At 44.8% G+C, this 22,494-nt stretch overlaps 1 protein-coding gene across 1 annotated transcript; it reads right to left on the bottom strand.

Annotated features, from left to right (window-relative positions):
* Positions 1-4,577: 4,577 nt before the first annotated feature.
* On the bottom strand, positions 4,578-20,053 carry UBIAD1 (UbiA prenyltransferase domain containing 1). The gene is made up of 2 exons (XM_082649679.1): positions 19,241-20,053; positions 4,578-5,241 (listed from the first exon to the last, which is right to left on the bottom strand). Exons 1-2 carry the CDS (start codon positions 19,767-19,769, stop codon positions 4,754-4,756), a joined length of 1,017 nt encoding a protein of 338 aa, XP_082505805.1. The 5' UTR covers positions 19,770-20,053; the 3' UTR covers positions 4,578-4,753.
* Between the last annotated feature and the right edge of the window lie 2,441 nt (positions 20,054-22,494).

Here is a 22,494-nt window from a genome sequence, read left to right on the forward strand (position 1 = left end):
CCTGGTGGCTCAGTGGTTAAAAATCCGCCTGCCAACACAGGGGACACAGGTTCGAGCCCTGGTCCGGGAAGATCCCACATGCCGCGGAGCAGCAAAGCCCGTGTGCCACAACTACTGAGCCTGCACTCTAGAGCCTGTGAGCCACAACTACTGAGCCTGTGCACCTAGAGCCTGTGCTCCACAACAAGAGAAGCCACCACAATGAGAAGCCCATGCACCGCAACGAAGAGTAGCCCCTGCTCACCACAACTAGAGAAAGCCCGTGTGCAGCAACGAAGACCCCATGCAACCATAAATAAATAGATAAATAAATAAGGAACTAAGAGAACTTCCCTGGTGGCGCAGTGGTTAAGAATCCACCTGCCAATACAGGGGACACGGGTTCAAGCCCTGGTCCGGGAAGATCCCATGTGCCGCAGAGCAACTAAGCCTGTGCGCCACAACTACTGAGCCTGAGCTCTAGAGCCTGTGAGCCACAACTACTGAGCCCACGCACCCTAGAGCCCATGCGCCACAACTACTGAGCCCTAGTGCTGCAACTATTGAAGCCCACACTCCTAGAGTCCGTGCTATGCAACAAGAGAAGCCACCGCAATGAGAAGCCCGTGCACCGCAACGAAGAGTAGCCCCCGCTCACCACAACTAGAGAAAGCCCGCGCGCAGCAATGAAAACCCAACACAGCCAAAAAAATAATAAATTTTTTAAAAAAAGGAACTAAGAAAGAAGGAAAAATGCCCAGGAATGGGCCCAGCCCACCATGTGTGGTTGACAGCACAGGGATGGGCAGGACATGAGCCTTCCTTGTTCTGGACACTAACCTATTAATTCCACCTCGGGTCACATTAACCAACATGGAAGCCAAAGCTCATCACTGACTCAAGCTGTGCTTTGGGCCAGGTCACAGGCTCAGATTTTGGCTTAAATAAAGGAGTAACAGAAGAGTTGGTAAGATAACATATGATGTATTTCATCATTCCACTTCGGAAGAGGCCAGCATTGAGCTTCTAAAGGCCCCTGGGTAGGGTTTTGTGCAAAGGTCCTGCAAGGGGTGAGGAAGGAGGGAAATGCTCTGAGTAGGTCAGGTGGATGAGGTAGTTCACAGAGAAAGTGGGAGCTTCTGCCAAAACTGGGCAGAAATGGGGATGCAGTGACAGGGACAAGGGCTCTCCAGGCCCACGGTACTCGGCAAGGAAGGCTGCTGTCAGGGGCATTTTGAACCCTTCTATCACAGAGTATCCAAGAAACAAGGGTAGATTCCAGGGCCGAGCCCCTGCATGAAGCAGCAAGGACGCAACCTTACAGACAGCGAGCCCATGGAGCAAGGACCCAGCCAGCATCTCTGGCTTCTGCCCCACGGAGGCCCAGGGGTCCTGGGTGGTCCCAGGGAGACAGAAGCAGGCCCAAGAGGTGAATAAGGCTGCATTTCCAGCCACCCCCATTGGGGAGCAGAATAAGTCTGACTCACAGAAACAAAGGCACGTGATGCTCTACTGCAGAGTCATCAACACCCACCACATCTGTGGCTCTCACTCCATGGATCTTCCCCTTCTGATGTTATATTGGGTTGGCCAAAAAGTTCGTTCGGGTTTTCCCATCAGATGGAAAACCCCGAACGAACTTTTTGGCCAATCCAATATATTTGGTTTGGGGGACCCAAGTGCATTGCTTATACAGTAAGCCCCCTACACACAAACCTTCAAGCTGCGAACTTTCAAAGATGCGGACGCGTGTCCAACCATGTAAGTTAGTTCATATGTCTGGCGTACACTGTCGCGTGCATGCATCCTCTACAGGTGGTTGTGCTCTTGTGTACTTTACTGGACAGCACCGTATAGAGTACAGTAGTACAGTGTCTTTATTTCAAGCCCAGGATGTCCAGAAGCAAGCGTAAAAGCAGTGGTAATGTAGCTGGTACTACTGTACTTTTCAAGGTACTGTACTGTAAGACTAAAAATGTTTGCTTTTTTGTGTTTGTTATGTATTATTTGTGTGAAAAGTATTATAAACCTATTACAGTACAGTACTATATAGCCGATCGTGTTAGCTGGGTACCTAAGCTAACTCTGTTGGATTTAGGAACAAATTGGACTTACGAACGCGCTCTCGGAATGGAACTTGTTCGAATGTAGGGGACTTACTGTATTTACTCATGGCAAAGTTTTCCTTTCACACATCAAAGCAGCCTTTTCAGTCTCCCAGAAATTCACCTAACTAGACTATTATCCATGCCACGTATCTCTGCTGTGTTCATGAGGACATACCGTCAAATGCCCAGCAGAAACCCAAATGTCCTCTATCTGCTGCACGTTCCCAATCTATCAGCAGTGACCTGCTCGAGAAAAATGAAAGTAGGAAACGACAGAAGGAAACAAGGTTAATCTGGCCTGCCTGGCTCTTGGCAAATCCCTACTGTCTCTCCTAAGGGCTCATCAAATCTGGTCAAACTCACCGCCAAAGATCAGGCGCCCCACCCCCTCCCCACTGAATGTGCCCGCGCTGGTCTCCTGAGGTTTATGAATCAGAGTTCACAAGCAGACGATGAGGCAAGCAGCAGGAGAGAGCACAGGGAAATGGGAAGCCAGACCACTGATAAGCATTTTCCTTTTTTAATTAAAAAAATTTGTTTATTAACAAGTCTAAAGAAAACCTTCATTGAATCAGGGGATGTAGTACAAATTATAGTGACCTGCATATAAAACCTGGCATCAAATTTGGCCTTTTAGGAAGATTTATATATAAAAATATGCATTAAAACCTGCACCAGGGACTTCCCTGGTGGGGCAGTAGTTGAGAGTCCGCCTGCCGATGCAGGGGACACGGGTTCGTGCCCCGGTCCGGGAGGAGCCCACATGCTGCGGAGCGGCTGGGCCTGTGAGCCATGGCCGCTGAGCCTGAGCATCCGGAGCCTGTGCTCCACAACGGGAGAGGCCACAACAGTGAGAGGCCCGCGTACCGCAAAAACAAAAACAAAAACAAAAAAAACCCTTTACCAGAACATAGTGCAGAGGCTAACTGACACCCCCGAAGGGAGGGCTTACCAAGATGGTCTGGTCTGTGGACGCAGGGAGCTCTCGGTCCGACGGCCTCAGGGGTGAGCCTTATGTGACAATGGCCTGCTGGGAAGGAGCCCGAAAAGCTTGTCTCTTTGAAGGCAGGACTCCTGTGAGCACCAAAATGCCACTAGCCTGGCATAAAACAAAAATGGTGCTGGGAGAAGACAGCCAGGAGAGAGGGCTGTCCTCCTTTTCCTCATTACGGGGCTCTGACCACTATTTGGAGATTCTGAAACTCTACAGACAAACCACCTGTAACTTTACAGGAACTTCTGCAATTTCCAAGTATGTTTTTCCAAGTAAGCTGCCCAATTCTAACTCAAGGAGCCAAATCATAAGTGGCCTGATTTTAAGGATTAAGAGCTAGTTCTGATGTCATTTTCTGCAGGCCAAGACCCTGAAATGCCTATCAGAATGGCTATAATCACAACAGAAAAGCATGATGACGATGGTCTCAATCTATTTTGGTCTTGGACCCAATGCAACCAAGCAATTCTAGCCCAGAAGTTATACTTCACAGACACTGAAACAAGAGGCAGCTTTGATCAATGCTGGAATTCCCCCATCCTGGGTACAAACTATCTCTGCACAAGGCAACTGAAGCCTTTGGGAAAAGCCGGGTCAGTATTGTGTATCTGTCCTCAAGGAGGAGGATGCAGTGTCCTCACTGATGAGCCTGTCATTTTCGCTGAACAGGGTCAGGACTGTTTGACCATTGGCTTATTCACTCATGGAGCAGCTGCTGTCCTTGGTCTGCTCTTCCTCTGGTTCTGTGGACAGGGGCAACCATCCCTGACTCAGTTGCTAAGCTGCTGTCCAAACAGCAGGGCTCCACGGATGGGAGACACACAAATGGGGACCTGAAAGAAATGGAGGGCGGGCATAGGGGAGTGCGAGGAAGCACGATGGGGGCAGGCGAAGAAGCGGCCTTGTGGGCCTTCAGTAGTCGGCAAGGACAGCCAGGGCCTTAACAACTTCGGAGCGCTGCGAGTTACTGAAAGGGCTGGGAGTCCTTCCTGTCATGCCAGTGGGCTCTACAAGGGGAAACCAGCCGCCCTACCAGTTTCTATCCAAAAGCAGAGTGATTTTCTCAGCTGCCTCCAAGGTGTTATTTTTTTGTTTTTGTTTTTTTTCCTTCCAAGCCCTCTGCTCCACTGTCCTGCTGCAGGGTGATCTGATGCTTTTCCTCAACTGTGGCAATAAATGAAGTGAGGACAAAAGGGTCTGAATCACAATTTAGGCAAAAAGCCTAGAGCCTGGTCAGGCTGTTAATGAGGGACTTTCTCTCTCAAGGTAGTGTAAAACCAGACCAAAACAGCAGAGGACACTCGGCCCAGTTACTATGGCTCTTTCAGGACAGGAGGCCAGTCTGCGCGGTTCCTTCACCAAGTCTTAGGGCATCGTAGCCCACTAAAAGTGACCTGACATCACCCTCTAGTGGAAATTATAAATAAAACAAGGGCCATGCGTCCAATTTACCTCGTTCTGACACCAGAGTGGTTTCAAGAGTCCCCATAAAACGGAATAAAATAACAAAAACAAAACATTCTCTTTAAGAATGTAATAATAAAAAAAGGTGGGCGTTCACAAGCCATCCTTCAGCCCCTCACTGCCAAATCACCTTCCCTCCTCAGACACTCTGCCTTCAACACATTCTGAGAAAGGGGGGACATGTTGTGGCGTGCGGCTACTGGTCCCCTTAGAGTTTGGGCAGACTGCCTGCCGGTGCCAGAATGATGCTGGAAACGTAGAAGAGGCCCAGCAGAAGGTTGAGTTTGGCAGTTCTCTGGGGCAGTTTGTTGAAAGTCTGGCTTCGGAACTGTCTCTCAAGGGAAAAGGCCATGGGAATGGTGAGCAGGGGCAGCGCCAGGCTGATGCTGCAGTGCACAGCCAGGATGCTGAAGATCAGGTAGGGCAGGAAGAGCAGCGTGTTGTAGAGCACGTAGGAGAGAGTGGGGCCAATGAGGATGGCGAGCGTGACGATGCCAGCCTCCCGGTCGGACTCCATGTCCCTGGTATTGTTGGAATGGAGGATGGCCTCGGTGCTAAGGGCGAGGGGGATGGCGTAGACCAGCGGGAAGACCGCCAGGGACCCCACCTGGACGGCGTAGGCGAACATCACAGCCAGCGGGCCAAAGGTGATGAGGATGATGAGGTCTCCCAGAGCCAGGTACTTGAATCCAATTCCTAGGCCAGAAAACACAGAGAGCTGCTGTGAGGTCAGGGACTGGAAACCGCGGCAGTCAAAAGGCAGGCTGCTGTGGCTGCACGGGGCATATTCTTAGGCTGTGAAGCGGGGCAGTGGTTGCACTCCCCTCCCCTCCAGAGCAAAATCTGACTTTTTTCTCCAGTGGCACAGAGGGACAGAGAAGACTAATCGTTTAGCACCCAGTTCAGTCTCAGAGTCATCCCCGAGTTTTCCTTCCTGCTGTCCCCCAACAAAGCCCTGCCACAAAGAGCGGGGGCCTCCCAAACTAGTGGCTACCAGTGGGGAAGAGGGTAGAGGGGCAAAACAGGGGTGGGAAGTGGGAGGTACAAACTACTGGGTGTAAGATGGGCTCAAGGACGTGTTGTACAACTCGGGGAACACATCCAGTATTTTGTAATAAATGTAAGTGGAAGGTAACCTTTAAAAACTGTATAAAAAATTGAAAAAAGTTGAAAAAAAGAAAAAAGAGCAGGGGGTTCCAAGTCACAGACAGTTCAACGGGAGAGCCCGTGAAGGATCTCACAGGTCTTACGGTCCAGGGCTTGCGTTTCTTTCATCCTCCACCAACCCCTGCAAGACACTGCTTCTGTCAGGAATGCCCTGAGATCAGCCCCTCACGGAATATCCACCCCAGCCTCTTACTTTTCAGCCACAACCTCTGGAAGCATCTTCTGGTTCTGAGAATCTCGTTAATCTCAGTGAAAGTTCAGGGTTCCCAAACTCCACACAGAGCAACTTTCACCCACATAATGAGTAAAACAGCTGAGACAAGGAACTTACAACACTGCTTCCCCTCTCTGGTGCCCATGGAGTTACAACACTAAATAATCCCTAACTTTTCCTCCCATACTGCTAATCTACTTCAAATCCTGTCTAATCCCCATCTTTCAAACTGGCCCAGTTTCTCCATCCCCAATGCTCCATCCCCAAATCCACGTCAAAGTCATCTCATGCCTGGAATACGGCAACACCCTCCCGACTGATCCCTCAGCTTCTGTTCTCATAACCACCTCCCCTCCCCATTCCTAATCACACCTCCACGATGCGGCCAAAATGATCCTCTCAAAATACTAAGCTAGTCATGCCCCGTCCCCAACGTACACCTGAAAACGCTTCTCAACAAGTTGTCCTCCGGATAAAAGAGCCCCAGATCTTCCACCTAGCTCACCTCTGGCCCTGCCCTGCCTCCCTCCTGCCTGACTTTGAGCCCACCTCCCCTCGCCACACATACTTCTTTCAGTTCCTCAGGGCCTTCAGACACTCCCCCGACCCCGACTCCTTGCCTGGCTAACTTCTACTCATCCTTCAAGACTTTAAAGACCATTCCTCGAGGCAGCCTTCCTCGGCCCTAGACCACATTTGGTTCCCCTTGCAGTGTGCCCCACAGCACCCTGACTTCCACTTTCGTAAACTCCATCACACTTCTAGTTTGTTTTTTTTTTTTGACCACACTGTGTGGCATGCGGGATCTTAGTTCCCCGACCAGGGATGGAACCCGTGCCCCCTGCAGTGGAAGCTCAGAGTCCTAACCGCTGGACCACCAGGGAATTCCCACACTTCTAATTCTTAATCTCTGTCTCTCCCACTAACCTGTAGGTTTCAATGAGGGCAGGGCCTTGTGTCTGGCCAGTTAACAGCTGGCTCCCCAGTGCTTGACACAAAGGATGAGCTGAACCCAGAGCTACAGTAACAAGCACCTGGAATTTGGAACCAAGGTCATGAAAAATGTCCCACTTGGATTGAAACAGGCAAAGCAGCACGGAAAGGGTGAGAGACACCCACTCAAAGAGGTGATCCACACATATATTGCTACGGAAGCTTGGGAAACCTCTGATCTAATCAAGCTACCAAGGCATGGCCTCGGGATCAGAAAATTAAAAAAAAAAACTATTCGGTCATCAGTTGCATTTTAAACAGCCTAAAACGATAAGGGACAATGATCTGTAAAAGATCTAAAAGCATGGTAGCCAAAGAACAAGATGCAGCCCAAGTTCACCTCCACACCTAGTGGCTGGGATCCTTTAGTGCTAAATGACCACCCTTGATTCTCTGGAAGGAAGCATCTCCAGGAAAGGGTATAACAGGCATGGCCCCTGTACCCCCAACACACAGCAAACTAATTCTGTACCCCCCAGGCAGTGTTTTGATAAATAATTTGGTTGTCTGAGGACATGCCCTCCAGGAGGAAGGTCTCTGACGCAGCACCTCGGCTCCAATTCTAAATTAGGAAATCGATGTCTTGTGCGGTATCTCACACGTTTAGGCAACTACCCCGGCCCAAGGAAGATGCCAGGCAGGAATGCTCCCAGCACCAATCTAGCAAATTTCTCCACCAGCTGTCTGCTCTTCTGCATTTTTTCTCAGATCTCCAAGCAGACTTCGGGGCTCTTGACCTCTGGCAAGAGTACCCAAGAACACCACCTTAGATCGCCTGGCAAAAAACAACGTAAGCAAAGCTTCTTGAGGTTATCTGACACCAGAAAATGACAAAGCCCTTGAGCAGAAAGCCCTGTTTCCTGAGCGTCCGACCCAAGGCTCATGTGCTCCACCTGATTCAGAGATGTGGCCCACCTGGGAGTTTCCTTTTAGGCACTCCCCTCCTCCCAACACCGTTTTCCACATGAGCCAGCACAGTGAAACACTGGGCCAGTTCTCCACACAGCGGCCAGAATGAATTTCTTAACACATAAATCAAAATGTTGGCATCAAAAGGATGTGGAGTAAATGGAACTCTCACGCCTCGCTGGTGGGGAGGTAAAAGCAGTAGAACCACTTCAGAAAACACTTTGGCAGCTTCTCATAAAGTTAAGCATCATCTACCCTATGACCCAGTAATGCGATTCCTAGGCATTTACCCAAGAAAAATGAAAGCAAGTATCCACAGAAGACTTGAACATGAATGTTCAGTCGTAATAGCCAAAATATGGAAATAATCCAAAAGTCACTGAACAGGATAATGGATAAACAAATTGTGGTACGTCCATACAATGGCTACCTCTCAGTGATACAAAGGAACTGCTGATACACATGACAACACAACGAAACTCAAAAACAGGCACAAGAATTCATACTGAATGATTCCATTTACATGATGTTCTAGACCACGCAACAGCGGTGGCCTCTAGATGGGGTGGGAAGAGTGGGGTTGACAGGGAAAAAGCACAAGGAAGCTTTTGGGGGTGACAGAAATGTTCTGTATTACGGTAGGGGTATGGGTTATACAGCTGTATGTAATTGTCAAATTCATCAAACTATAACGCTTAAGATCCATGCATTTCACCATACGTCAACTATATATCGATAAAAGTCAACGTTAAAAAAAAACATAAATCAGATTATGTCATTACCCTGCTCAACACATTTCAGTGTCTCCCCATTTGTTCATTCAATAAATATTAAGTACTGACTACTTGCCAGGCACTGTTCTGGGCATGATGGAGAGAACAAAGAGACTAAAATCCCTACCCCCAGGGAGTTTACAGTCTAAAGGGGAAGAAAATTAACAAAGTAAGTACTTTATGTGGTTAGAATGTAATATGTGCTATGAAGAAAAAGCAGAGGAGAGCAATAGGGAAGGCACTGTAGGGGAGACACAGCGTGTGTGTGTGATTTTATTTTATTTTTTTCAGCTGCTGCAGAAAAAAATTGTTATTGTTTTGTAATTTTAAATAGGGTAGAAGCTGACATTAGAGCAAATGGGTGGCAGTTAGAAAGCAAATCATACACACAGATGGGGGAAGAGCGTTCTAAACAGAGGAAACAGCATCTCAAAGGACCTGAGGCAGGAGCATGCCTGGCGTGTTCCAGAAACAGCTAGCAGGGCAGTGTGGCTGGAGCATGGTGAAGAGGAGAGCAGGTCAGAGAGTTGTGGGGAATTGCAGGTGGAGCAGATAATGTCAGGCCCTGGGGGTCACTGTAAAGACCCTGGCCTTTACTCTAATGAGGTGGGAGCCACTGGAGAGTTTTGAGCAGGCGACTGACACAGCTGCAGGATTACTCTGGCTGCTGATCTGGGAGCTCTGGGAAAGGGACAAGGGTGCATGCACAGAGACGGGTAAAGAATCAGCCGCAATAATTGAGGGAGATGACAGGGGTAGTGGTGGGAAGTGACGAGAAGTGGTCCAGTCCCAAGTGCATGTTAGAAGCGGAATCGCTACAATCCTGCAGCCTGTGGAACGAAAACCACATTCACAGAAAGATAGACAAGATGAAAAGGCAGAGGGCTATGTACCAGATGAAGGAACAAGATAAAACCCCAGAAAAACAACTAAACGAAGTGGAGATAGGCAACCTTCCAGAAAAAGAATTCAGAATAATGATAGTCAAGATGATCCAGGACCTCGGAAAAAGAATGGAGGCAAAGATCGAGAAGGTGCAAGAAATATTTAACAAAGACCTAGAAGAATTAAAGAACAAACAAACAGAGATGAACAATACAATAACTGCAATTAAAAATACACTAGAAGGAATCAATAGCAGAATAACTGAGGCAGAAGAACGGATAAGGGACCTGGAAGACAGAATGATGGAACTTACTGCTGCAGAACAGAATACAGAAAAAAGAATGAAAAGAAATGAAGACAGCCTAAGAGACCTCTGGGACATTAAACGCAACAACATTCACATTATAGGGGTTCCAGAAGGAGAAGAGAGACAGAAAGACCTGAGAAAATATTTGAAGAGATTATAGTCGAAAACTTCCCTAACATGGGAAAGGAAATAGCCACCCAAGTCCAGGAAGCACAGAGAGTCCCATACAGGATAAACACAAGGAGAAACACGCCGAGACACATAGTAATCAAATTGGCAAAAATTAAAGACAAAGAAAAATTATTGAAAGCAGCAAGGGAAAAATGACAAATAACATACAAGGGAACTCCCATAAGGTTAACAGCTGATTTCTCAGAAACTCTACAAGCTAGAAGGGAGTGGCATGACATATTTACAGTGATGAAAGGGAAGAACCTACAACCAAGATTACCCTACCCGGCAAGGATCTCATTCAGATTCGATGGAGAAATCAAAAGCTTTACAGACAAGCAAAAGCTAAAAGAATTCAGCACCACCAAACCAGCTCTACAACAAATGCTACAGGAACTTCTCTAAGTGGGAAACACAAGAGAAGAAAAGGTCCTACAAAAACAAACCCAAAACAATTAAGAAAATGGTAATAGGAACATACATATCGATAATTACCTTAAACGTGAATGGATTAAATGCTCCAACCAAAAGACACAGGCTCACTGAATGGATACAAAAACAAGACCCATATATATGCTGTCTACAGGAGAACCACTTCAGACCTAGGGACACATACAGACTGAGGGATGGAAAAAGATATTCCATGCAAATGGAAATCAAAAGAAAGCTAGAGTAGCAATACCCATATCAGATAAAATAGAGTTTAAAATAAAGAATGTTACAAGAGACAAGGAAGGACACTACATAATGATCAAGGGATCAATCCAAGAAGAAGATGTAACAATTATAAATATATATGCACCCAACATAGGAGCACCTCAATACTTAAGGCAACTGCAAACAGCTATAAAAGAGGAAATCGACAGTAACACAATAATAGTGGGGGACTTTTAACACTTCACTTACACCAATGGACAGATCATCCAAACAGAAAATTAATAAGGAAACACAAGCTTTCAATGACACAATAGACCAGATAGATTTAATTGATATTTATAGGACATTCCATCCAAAAACAGCAGAATACACTTTCTTCTCAAGGGCGCATGGAACATTCTCCAGGATAGATCACATCTTGGGTCACAGATCAAGTCTCAGTAAATTTAAGAAAAGTGAAATCATATCAAGCATCTTTTCTGACCACAACGCTATGAGATTAGAAATCAATTACAGGGAAAAAAACGTAAAAAACACAAACACCTGGAGGCTAAACAATACGTTACTAAATAACCAAGAGATTCCTGAAGAATTCAAAGAGGAAATCAAAAAATACCTAGACACAAATGGCAATGAAAACAGGATGATCCAAAACCTATGGGATGCAGCAAAAGCAGTTCTAAGAGGGAAGTTTAGAGCAATACAATCCTACCTCAAGAAACAACAAACATCTCAAATAAACAATCTAATCTCACACCTAAAGGAACTAGAGAAAGAAGAACAAACAAAACCCAAAGTTAGTAGAAGGAAAGAAATCATAAAGATCAGAGCAGAAATAAATGAAATAGAAACAAAGAAAACAATTGCAAAGATCAATAAAACTAAGAGCTGGTTCTTTGAGAAGATAAACAAAATGGATAAACCATTAGCGAGACTCATCAAGAAAAAGAGGAAGAGGACTCAAATCAATAAAACTAGAAATGAAAAAGGAGAAGTTACAACAGACACCACAGAAATACAAAGCATCCTAAGAAACTACCACTCTCTTAGTAGAGAGACTAAGCAACTCTATGCCAATAAAACGGACAACCTGGAAGAAATGGAGAAATTCTTAGAAAGGTATAACCTTCCAAGACTGAACCAGGAAGAAATAGAAAATATGAACAGACCAATCACAAGTAATGAAATTGAAACTGTGATTAAAAATCTTCCAACAAACAAAAGTCCAGGACCAGATGGCTTCACAGGTGAATTCTATCAAACATTTAGAGAAGAGCTAACATGCATCCTTCTCAAACTCTTCTAAAAAACTGCAGAGGAAGGAACACTCCCAAACTCATTCTATGAGGCCACCATCACCCTGATACCAAAACCAGACAAAGATACTACAAAAAAAGAAAATTACAGACCAATATCACTCATGAATATAGATGCAAAAATCCTCAAAATACTAGCAAACAGAATCCAACAACACATTAAAAGGATCATATGCCATGATGAAGTGGGAGTTATCCCAGGGATGCAAGGATTCTTCAATATATGCAAATTAATCAATGTGAGACACCATATTAACAAACTGAAGAAGAAAAACCATATGATCATCTCAATAGATGCAGAAAAAGCTTTTGACAAAATTCAACACCCATTTATGATAAAAATTCTCCAGAAAGTGGGCAAAGAGGGGACCTACCTCAACATAATAAAGGCCATATATGACAAACACACAGCAAACATTATTGTCAATGGTGAAAAACTGAAAGCATTTCCTCTAAGATCAGGAACAAGACAAGGATGTCCACTCTACCACTATTATTCAACATAGTGTTGGAAGTCCTAGCCACGGCAATCAGAGAAGAAAAAGAAATAAAAAGAATACAAATTGGAAAAGAAGAAGTAAAACTGTCACTGTTTGCAGATGACATGATACTACACGTAAAGAACCCTAAAGATGCCACCAGAAAACTACTAGAGCTAATGAATGAATTTGGTAAAGTTGCAGGATACAAAATTAATGCACAGAAATCTCTTGCGTTCCTACACACTAATGATGAAAAATCTGAAAGAGAAATTAAGGAAACACTCCCATTTACCACTGCAACAAAAAGAATAAAATACCTAGGAATAAACCTACCTAGGGAGACAAAAGACCTGTATGCAAAAAACTATAAGACACTGATGAAAGAAATTAAAGATGATACCAACAGATGGAGAGATATACCATGTTCTTGGATTGGAAGAATCAATATTGTGAAAATGACTATACTACTCAAAGCAATCTACAGATTCAATGCAATCCCTATCAAATTACCAATGGCATTTTTTACAGAACTGGAACAAAAAATCTCAAAATTTGTATGGAGACACAAAAGACCGCGAATAACCAAAGCGGTCTTGAGGGGAAAAAACGGAGCTGGAGGAATCAGACTCCCTGACTTCAGACTATACTACAAAGCTACAGTAATCAAGACAATATGGTACTGGCACAAAAACAGAAACACAGATCAATGGAACAGGATAGAAAGCCCAGAGATAAACCCACACACCTGTGGTTAACTAATTTATGACAAAGGAGGCAAGGATATACAATGGAGAAAACACAGTCTCTTCAATAATTGGTGCTGGGAAAACTGGACAGCTACATGTAAATGAATGAAATTGGAACACTCCCTAACACCATACACAAAAATAAACTCAAAATGGATTAGAGACCTAAATGTAAGACCGGACACTATAAAACTCTTAGAGGGAAACATAGGAAGAACCCTCTTTGACATAAATCACAGCAAGATCTTTTTTGATCCACCTCCTAGAGCAATGGAAATAAAAACAAAAATAAACAAATGGGACCTAATGAAACTTAAAAGCATTTGCACAGCAAAGGAAACTACAAACAAGACGAAAAGACAACCCTCAGAATGGGAGAAAATTTTTGCAAACGAGTCAACGGACAAAGGATTAATCTCCAAAATATATAAACAGCTCATTCAACTCAATATTAAAAAATCAAACAACCTAATCCAAAAATGGGCAGAAGCCCTAAATAGACATCTCTCCATACAGATGGCCAACAAGCACATGAAAAGCTGCTCAACATCACTGATTATTAGAGAAATGCAAATCAAAACACAATGAGGGATGACCTCACACCAGTTAGAATGGGCATCATCAGAAAATCTACAAACAACAAATGCTGGAGAGGGTGTGGAGAAAGGGAACCCTCTGGCACTGTTGGTGGGAATGTAAACTGATACAGCCACTATGGAGCAGTATGGAGGTTCCTTAAAAAACTAAAATTAGAGTAAAGCTGTCACTGTTTGCAGATGACATGATACTACACATAGAGAATCCTAAAGATGCTACCAGAAAACTACTAGAGCTAATCAATGAATTTGGTAAAGTAGCAGGATACAAAATTAATGCACAGAAATCTCTGGCATTCCTATATACTAATGATGAAAAATCTGAAAGTGAAATCAAGAAAACACTCTCATTTACCATTGCAACAAAAAGAATAAAATATCTAGGAATAAACCTACCTAAGGAGACAAAAGACCTGTATGCAGAAAATTATAAGACACTGATGAAAGAAATTAAAGATGATACAAATAGATGGAGAGATATACCATGTTCTTGGATTGGAAGAATCAACATTGTGAAAATGACTCTACTACCCAAAGCAATCTATAGATTCAATGCAATCCCTATCAAACTACCACTGGCATTTTTCACAGAACTAGAACAAAAAATTTCACAATTTGTATGGAAATACAAAAGACCCCGAATAGCCAAAGCAATCTTGAGAACGAAAAAAGGAGCTGGAGGAATCAGGCTTCCTGACTTCAGACTATACTACAAAGCTACAGTAATCAAGACAGTATGGTACTGGCACAAAAACAGAAAGATAGGTCAATGGAACAGGATAGAAAGGCCAGAGATAAACCCACGCACATATGGACACCTTATCTTTGATAAAGGTGGCAGGAATGTACAGTGGAGAAAGGACAGCCTCTTCAATAAGTGGTGCTGGGAAAACTGGACAGGTACATGTAAAAGTATGAGATTAGATCACTCCCTAACACCATACACAAAAATAAGCTCAAAATGGATTAAAGACCTAAATGTAAGGCCAGAAACTATCAAACTCTTTGAGGAAAACATAGGCAGAACACTCTATGACATAAATCACAGAAAGATCCTTTCTGACCCACCTCCTAGAGTAATGGAAATAAAAACAAAAATAAACAAATGGGACCTAATGAAACTTCAAAGCTTTTGCACAGCAAAGGAAACCATAAACAAGACCAAAAGACAACCCTCAGAATGGGAGACAATATTTGCAAATGAAGCAACCGACAAAGGATTAATCTCCAAAATTTACAAGCAGCTCATGCAGCTCAATAACAAAAAAACAAACCCAATCCAAAAATGGGCAGAAGACCTAAATAGACATTTCTCCAAAGAAGATATACAGACTGCCAACAAACACATGAAAGAATGTTCAACATCATTAATCATTAGAGAAATGCAAATCAAAACTACAATGAGATATCATCTCACACCAGTCAGAATGGCCATCATCAAAAAATCTAGAAACAATAAATGTTGGAGAGCATGTGGAGAAAAGGGAACACTCTTGCACTGCTGGTGGGAATGTGAATTGGTTCAGCCACTATGGAGAACAGTATGGAGGTTCCTTAAAAAACTACAAATAGAATTACCATATGACCCAGCAATCCCCCTACTGGGCATATACCCTGAGAAAACCAAAATTCAAAAAGAGTCATGTACCAAAATGTTCATTGCAGCTCTATTTACAATAGCCCGGAGATGGAAACAACCTAAGTGCCCATCATCGGATGAATGGATAAAGAAGATGTGGCACATATATACAATGGAATATTACTCAGCCATAAAAAGAAACGAAATTGAGTTATCTGTAATGAGGTGGATAGACCTAGAGTCTGTCATACAGAGTGAAGTAAGTCAGAAGGAAAAAGACAAATACCGTATGCTAACACATATATATGGAATTTAAGAAAAAAAAATGTCATGAAGAACCTAGGAGTAAGACAGGAATAAAGATGCAGACCTACTGGAGAACGGACTTGAGGTTATGGGGAGGGGGAAGGGTGAGCTGTGACAGGGCAAGAGAGAGTCATGGACATATACACACTAACAAACGTAGTAAGGTAGATAGCTAGTGGGAAGCAGCCGCATGGCACAGGGATATTGGCTCGGTGCTTTGTGACAGCCTGGAGGGGTGGGATAGGGAGGGTGGGAGGGAGGGAGACGCAAGAGGGAAGACATATGGGAATATATGTATATGTATAACTGATTCACTTTGTTATAAAGCAGAAACTAACACACCATTGTAAAGCAATTATACCTCAATAAAGTTGTTAAAAAATAAAAAAAAAAAACTAAAATTAGAATTACCATATGACCCAGCAATCCTACTATTGGGCATATACCCAGAGGAAACCATAATTCAAAAAGACACATGCACCCTAATTGTCATTGCAGCACTATTTACAGTAGCCAGGACATGGAAGCAACCTAAATGCCCATTGACAGACAAATGGTTGAAGAAGATGTGGTACATATATACAATGGAATATTACTCAGTGATAAAAAGGAATGAAATTGGATCATTTGTAGAGACATGGATAGATCTAGAGACTGTCATACACAGTGAAGTAAGTCAGAAAAAGAAGAACAAATATTGTATATTAATGCATATATGTGGAACCTAGGAAAATGGTACAGAAGAACAAATATATATTAATGCATATATGTGGAACCTAGGAAAATGGTACAGAAGAACAAATATTATATATTAATGCATATATGTGGAACCTAGGAAAATGGTACAGAAGAACAAATATTATATATTAATGCATATATGTGGAACCTAGGAAAATGGTACAGATGAACCGGTTTGCAGGGCAGAAACTGAGACACAGAAGTACAGAACAAACATATGTACACCAAGGGGAGAAAGCGGCTGGGGGGTGGGGGGGGGCATGTGATGAATTGGGAGATTGGGATTGACATGTATACACTAATATGTATTAAATGGATAACTGATAAGAACCTGCTGTATAAAAAAATAAAATTCAAAAAAAAATCTTAAAAAAAAAAAAAAAGAAGTGGAGTCAACGGGACTTGCTGATGGTCTGGATGCAAGATGTGAGAAAGAAGAGTCAAGGATGATGCCCATGACCTTCAGCCTGAAGAACGAGAAGGATGGAGTTGCCATCGAGTGATATGGGGAAAGCTGAGCGTAGAGCAGATTTCTATGTGAGCAGATGAGGAATTTGGTTTCAGACGTGTCAAGCTTGAGATGCCTGTAACCTCTCAGAGAAGTTACTGAGTAAGAAGTTGGATTTGAGTTTGGGGTTTAGTGGAAAGATCTGGTCTGGAGGCAGAAATTTGTCACCAGCTTAATAGATGGCAATAGAAGACACGAGATGGGCTAAAATCCCTAAGGGAGTAAATGGAGCTAAAGAAGAGAGGTCCAAGGACTAGGCTTGGAGGTTGGGAGTGAGGCGGAACCGGCGGAGACCGAGGCCCTATGAGACAGCGCGATCTAGCCCCTGCCTGCCCCGACAGCTGCATCTCGGTCTTCCTCTTGATCATGCTGGCCTTTCAGCAGATCCTAAATGATGCCAAGTCTTACCCTACTCCAGGACATTTGCATTTGCTGTTCCTTCATCCCTGAAGGGCCCAAATCAGACCCCGATTCTGCCCATGGCTGGCTCCTTATCTGTCAAGTCTTAGTTTAAGCGTCACCTTCACAGAGAGGACCTATTCCATCCACCACTACCTGATACATTCATTCTATTTCAGCACCCTGCTGATTTCCCTCAGTGAACTTTTTACAATTGGCTGCCAGGATACCATAGTCTCTTGCTTTTCTTCTTTCTCCTCCAGATGCTCCACTGCAGTTCCCTTTGCCTTCCTTCTACTCTCCCCACCTCTTAATGTTGGAGTGCCCCGGGGCTCACCCTCAGGTCTATCAACACTGCCCCGCTCCGGGATCTCCCCCCAGTCGTACAACTTTATCTACGTGCAAGACTCCCAAATGTCTCTATCTCCAGCTCAGACCTCTTCTCCGAAATCAGACTCATACCCAACTATCAATTTGACACCCCCTTGGAGATCTAATACATTAAGATGTCCAAAGTCAATTTCTCAACTTTCTCTCCACAGGCCTATCTTCAACCTTCTCTCTCTCACTAGGCATCAACACCACTATTCCAGTTACTCAGGACAAAACCTTAGAGTTATGTTTAATTTCTCTGTTTCTCTCCTGCCTCACATCCCAACTATCAGCAAACCCTGTTTACCTTCAAAATAAATTCAGAATCTGACTACGTCCCTCTCCACTACTCCCACCCTGATTCAAGCCACCAGACATCTCTTGCCTGGTTTACTCAACAGCCTCCTTCTAGGTGCTCCTGCTGCTACCCTTACCCCTCTTTATCCATTCTCAGTACCTTAGCCAGAGTGATTCTTTTAAAACATTAAGGCTTACAGCATTTTTGTGCCACCCTGCCCACCCCCCAACGAACTTCTCTTACTTTCCCTCCTTTTACTCTCTCCCTCATTCACACCCTGGACTCCATGCTATTCCTCCAACTCTTCAGGGACACGCCTACCTTTGGCAACTGCTGTTCCAAGATACTCTTCCTCCAGATATCTGCTCAGGCAACTCCCTCACCTGTCACCTCTTACAATCTTTGTTCACATGTTACCTTCTTTACGAGGCCTACCCTGATCAAACTAGTTAAAGCAGACAGCTGTGTCCTCCTTCCTTGCTCTCCTTCTTTTCCCTATAGCACTTATGTTCTTTTCAGGTACTGTAACCAAGGTACAAATTCATCCTGGCTTACCAGGAACTCTCCTGGTTTCCAAAGCCCCACATCTTAGGAACACTCACTGCTGAGCAAACCAGGATGTTGGTCATCCTACCCATAATTTACTATTTTTATTTTCTGTCTCTCCTCATGATATATAAAATCACTTCCACAAGGGCAGGGACTTGACTGCTGTGTTCACATAGAACAGAGCCTGGCACATAATAGGTGCTCAATAAATAGGGCTTAACCACCAGCCCATCACCACCTTAATCAGCCTGCTGCAAGGGATCACCTAGCAAACTAGCTGAAAATAATCAGGTGTATAATTTGAGCTTTTCAAATTTAATTACACTAAAATTTGAAACTGTGGCATTATAAGGTATGACCAACCAGTGGAAACTAGACACAAAAAATTTCCATATATAAGTTATTCCTAACAACCATAAGCCAAACCAGGAATGCTATCCCCCAAATCCACACGACCCAAACATTATAGATTTCACATAAAGTGGCCTAATTCAGAAAATAACCTTTGAGGACTTCCCTGGTGGTCTAGTGGTTAAGACTCCAGCTTCCACTCCCAGGGGGCACCGGTTGGATCCCGAGTGGGGGGAGTTCCGCAGGCCACACGCTGCGGCCAAAGAAGAAAGAAAATAACCTTTGACATCTCTCCACTAACCCTATAATTCCTATGCAAACCGCAGTTTCCAATACCTGCAACTAAGACCTGCTGCACAGCAAACAGGCCAACTCTTACCTCCTGTGTAGAGAAAGGAGCCAGACAGGCCTCCGAAGTAGATGAGAGCTAAGTGCTCCAGTTTCAGAGGGGACAGGTAGTACAGGCAAGCAGCACAGACACAGCCCAACGTGTAGAGGAAGACTCCAAACCGGACGACATCCTGGGGCTCCAAGATTCGGTCCACCAGGGTCCTGTCATCACTCTTTTTGTGGTCAATGCCCTTGGAAAAGTCGTAGTAAGTGTTGACCAAGTTGCCAGCCCCGTGCACAGCGAGGACAGCTACGGCACAACCCACGAGTAGCCTGGGATCCAGGACGCCCTGGGATCTGTAGGCCAGGGCACTGCCCAGGGCCACCGGGGTGAGTGAGGCACTGAAGCTCCAGGGCCGCAGGGCCAGAACATAGGAGGCGCACTTCTGCCTCCACGAGCGCTGCGGCGGTCTGTCCTGCTCCGAACAGCCGTTCCCCAGCAGGTCCCTGTCCCCGACCTTGGCCGTCTCTCCTGCCTGGATGTTAACCTTCTCCCCCGGGACCTGCGAGGCCGCCATGGAGAATGCACTTGGGTGAAGTCAATGTTAAACAGTGAGCCACCCACACACAGCGTCCGCCCTGAGGCGAGGACAGGCGGGGCGGCGGACCTGACCTTCTTCGGTTCCACCCGGGGGCAGGGATAGGGAGGCGGCGGGGCCCGGGGACTGCAGCGAGTGGGCCTGGCACCCCACGAGGCCCGGCGGCACCTCCCCGACCTCCTGTCACCTGGGCGAGGACCGCTTCCAGACGCCCGCCTCGCCCTACAGCCCGAGACTGAACCGCTGCCGCCTCTACGCAGCTGCGGGAGCGACCATCTTGGGCACCCGCCACTGTAGGCCCGCCGGGAAACAGGGACCGGCTGCGCGGGCCTGGGCCGGGGCGGGGTTGAGGGCGGGACCAGGCTGAGGGCGGGGCCGGGGCTTGGGGCGGGGGCGGGGCCGGGACAGTGCAGCGACCCAGCGGTCCAGCCCTTCCTCACCCCGACGGTCCGCGAGTGGCAGTTGCTCCCGCACTTGCTGGAAACAGCCTCACTTAGTATCTCAAGAAGGGCCACGAGTGCGTGTCGCTTTACGACTTACCAAGAGCTTTCTCTCACGGAAATAGGACTCATTCATTTTTTTTCATTCAACATGCATTTATTGAGCGCCTACTGTGTGCAACATTTCCTGAACACCTACTATTGCACGCAGCAGTGAATAAAACAGATAAAAATCAGGGAGCACATTGAGGGTGATAAGAAAGGTGTAATTAAACTTCCTTTCCAAATGAGAAAACCGAAGCTCTGAAATGGGAAATGACGATGTCTAGGAAATTATTAGCTTAGCCAAGACATTGAAGCAACCTAAAGGTCCATCAACTGATGAATGGATAAAGATATATGAAAAATGGAATATTACTCAGCCCTAAAAAGAATGAAATATTGCCATTTGCAGCAACATGAATGGACCTAGAGAGTATCATACGAAGTGAAGTCAGACAGAGAAAGACAAATATTATATGATATCACATATGGGGAATCTTAAAAATAATACAAATGAACTTTTTTATAAAACAGAAACAGACTCACAGAAACAGAAAACAAACTTATGGTTACCAAGGAGAAAGGGGGGGAGGGGTAAATTAGGAGTATGGGATTAAAAGATACACACTACTATATATAAAATAGATAAATAAGGATTTACTGTACAGCACAGGGAACTATATTCAATATCTTGTGATAACCTATAATGGAAAAGAATCTGAAAAAGAATATATACATATGTATCTGAATCACTTTGCTGTACAGCTGAAACTAACACAATATTGTAAATCAACTATAGCTCAATTTAAAAAAACTAAACTAAAATTAAAAAAAAGCAATTATTAGCTCTGCTAATAATCACAACAGCAATAATTCCCACTTTTTATTATGCATATTCCATATACTGCCCTGACTGCCTTTTTATCTTTCTTCTAATTTATTTACTTATTCGTGCACAGAACTGCCCTCCTCCCCACCCACCAGTTGGCCAGCTTTGTATCTCCACTTCCTGCCTTCTGGGAGCTTATGGTCCATATCTGTAGCTTGTTCTGGCTGGAGAGAGCCAATTGTTAAATTTTTAGGAATTTTGTGAGCAGTCATTAAGCAAAGCCATTATTAAAAATTAAATTAGGGCTTCCCCTGGTGGCGCAGTGGTTGAGAGTCCGCCTGCCGATGCAGGGGGCATGGGTTCGTGCCCCGGTCCGGGAGGATCCCACATGCCGCGGAGCGGCTGGGCCCGTGAGCCGTGGCCGCTGAGCCTGCACGTCCGGAGCCTGTGCTCCGCAACGGGAGAGGCCACAACCGTGAGAGGCCCGCGTACTGGAAAAAAAAAAAAAAAAAAAATTCAATTATACAAACCTACGAGTAGATCCATTATATTAAAAGCCAAGGTAACAAATACTCAAAACTCATTACTTCCTAATTATTTCACTACACTTTACCATTTATGCTCTTCAGGTTATTTATGTCTATTTTATCTGCATTGTGGAAATACTACATAATGATGTGCTGCTGCTTATCTCTTCCTACCTGTTCATTCAGTGATATCCGCTGGTGGTTTGAAATCTGCCATGATGGGAGTATTCATACCACACAAATCAGCAAATGCTTCATAATTGTTTTGTACATCATCTGGAATTAAGAAAGTGACAGAGAAAAGTTAATAATGCAGATTAAATTTTTTTTTTTCTTTGCGTTACGCGGGCCTCTCACTGCTGTGGCGTCTCCCGTTGCGGAGCACAGGCTCTGGATGCGCAGGCTCAGCGGCCATGGCTCACGGGCCCAGCCGCTCCGCGGCATGTGGGATCTTCCCGGACCGGGGCACGAACCCGCGTCCCCTGCATCGGCAGGCGGACTCTCAACCACTGCGCCACCAGGGAAGGCCCAGATTAAATTCTAAGTGTGTCAACTCTGTAGCTGTTTCGTTTTGAGTAGCAGCAAAAATTTGAGGAAATATACTTCCAGTATTAGAATATTATCCAATTCAGCAAAGAAGCCATTCATGTCATTGACGAACTAGCAAAGTTCAATATATCTCGATTGTTTCACTTTCCACCTACTCCTTAACGTAAAAGATAATACTGGGACTTCCCTGGTGGTCCAGTGAGTAAGACTCCGCGTTCCCAATGCAGGGGACCCGGGTTTGACCCCTGTTCAGGGAACTAGGTCCTTCATGCATGCTGCAACTAAGCGTTCTCATGCCGTAACTAAAGATCCCGCAT

Source organism: Grampus griseus, assembly GCF_964374135.1.
Source record: "Grampus griseus genome assembly, chromosome: 1".
Classification (NCBI taxonomy): Eukaryota; Metazoa; Chordata; class Mammalia; order Artiodactyla; family Delphinidae; genus Grampus; species Grampus griseus.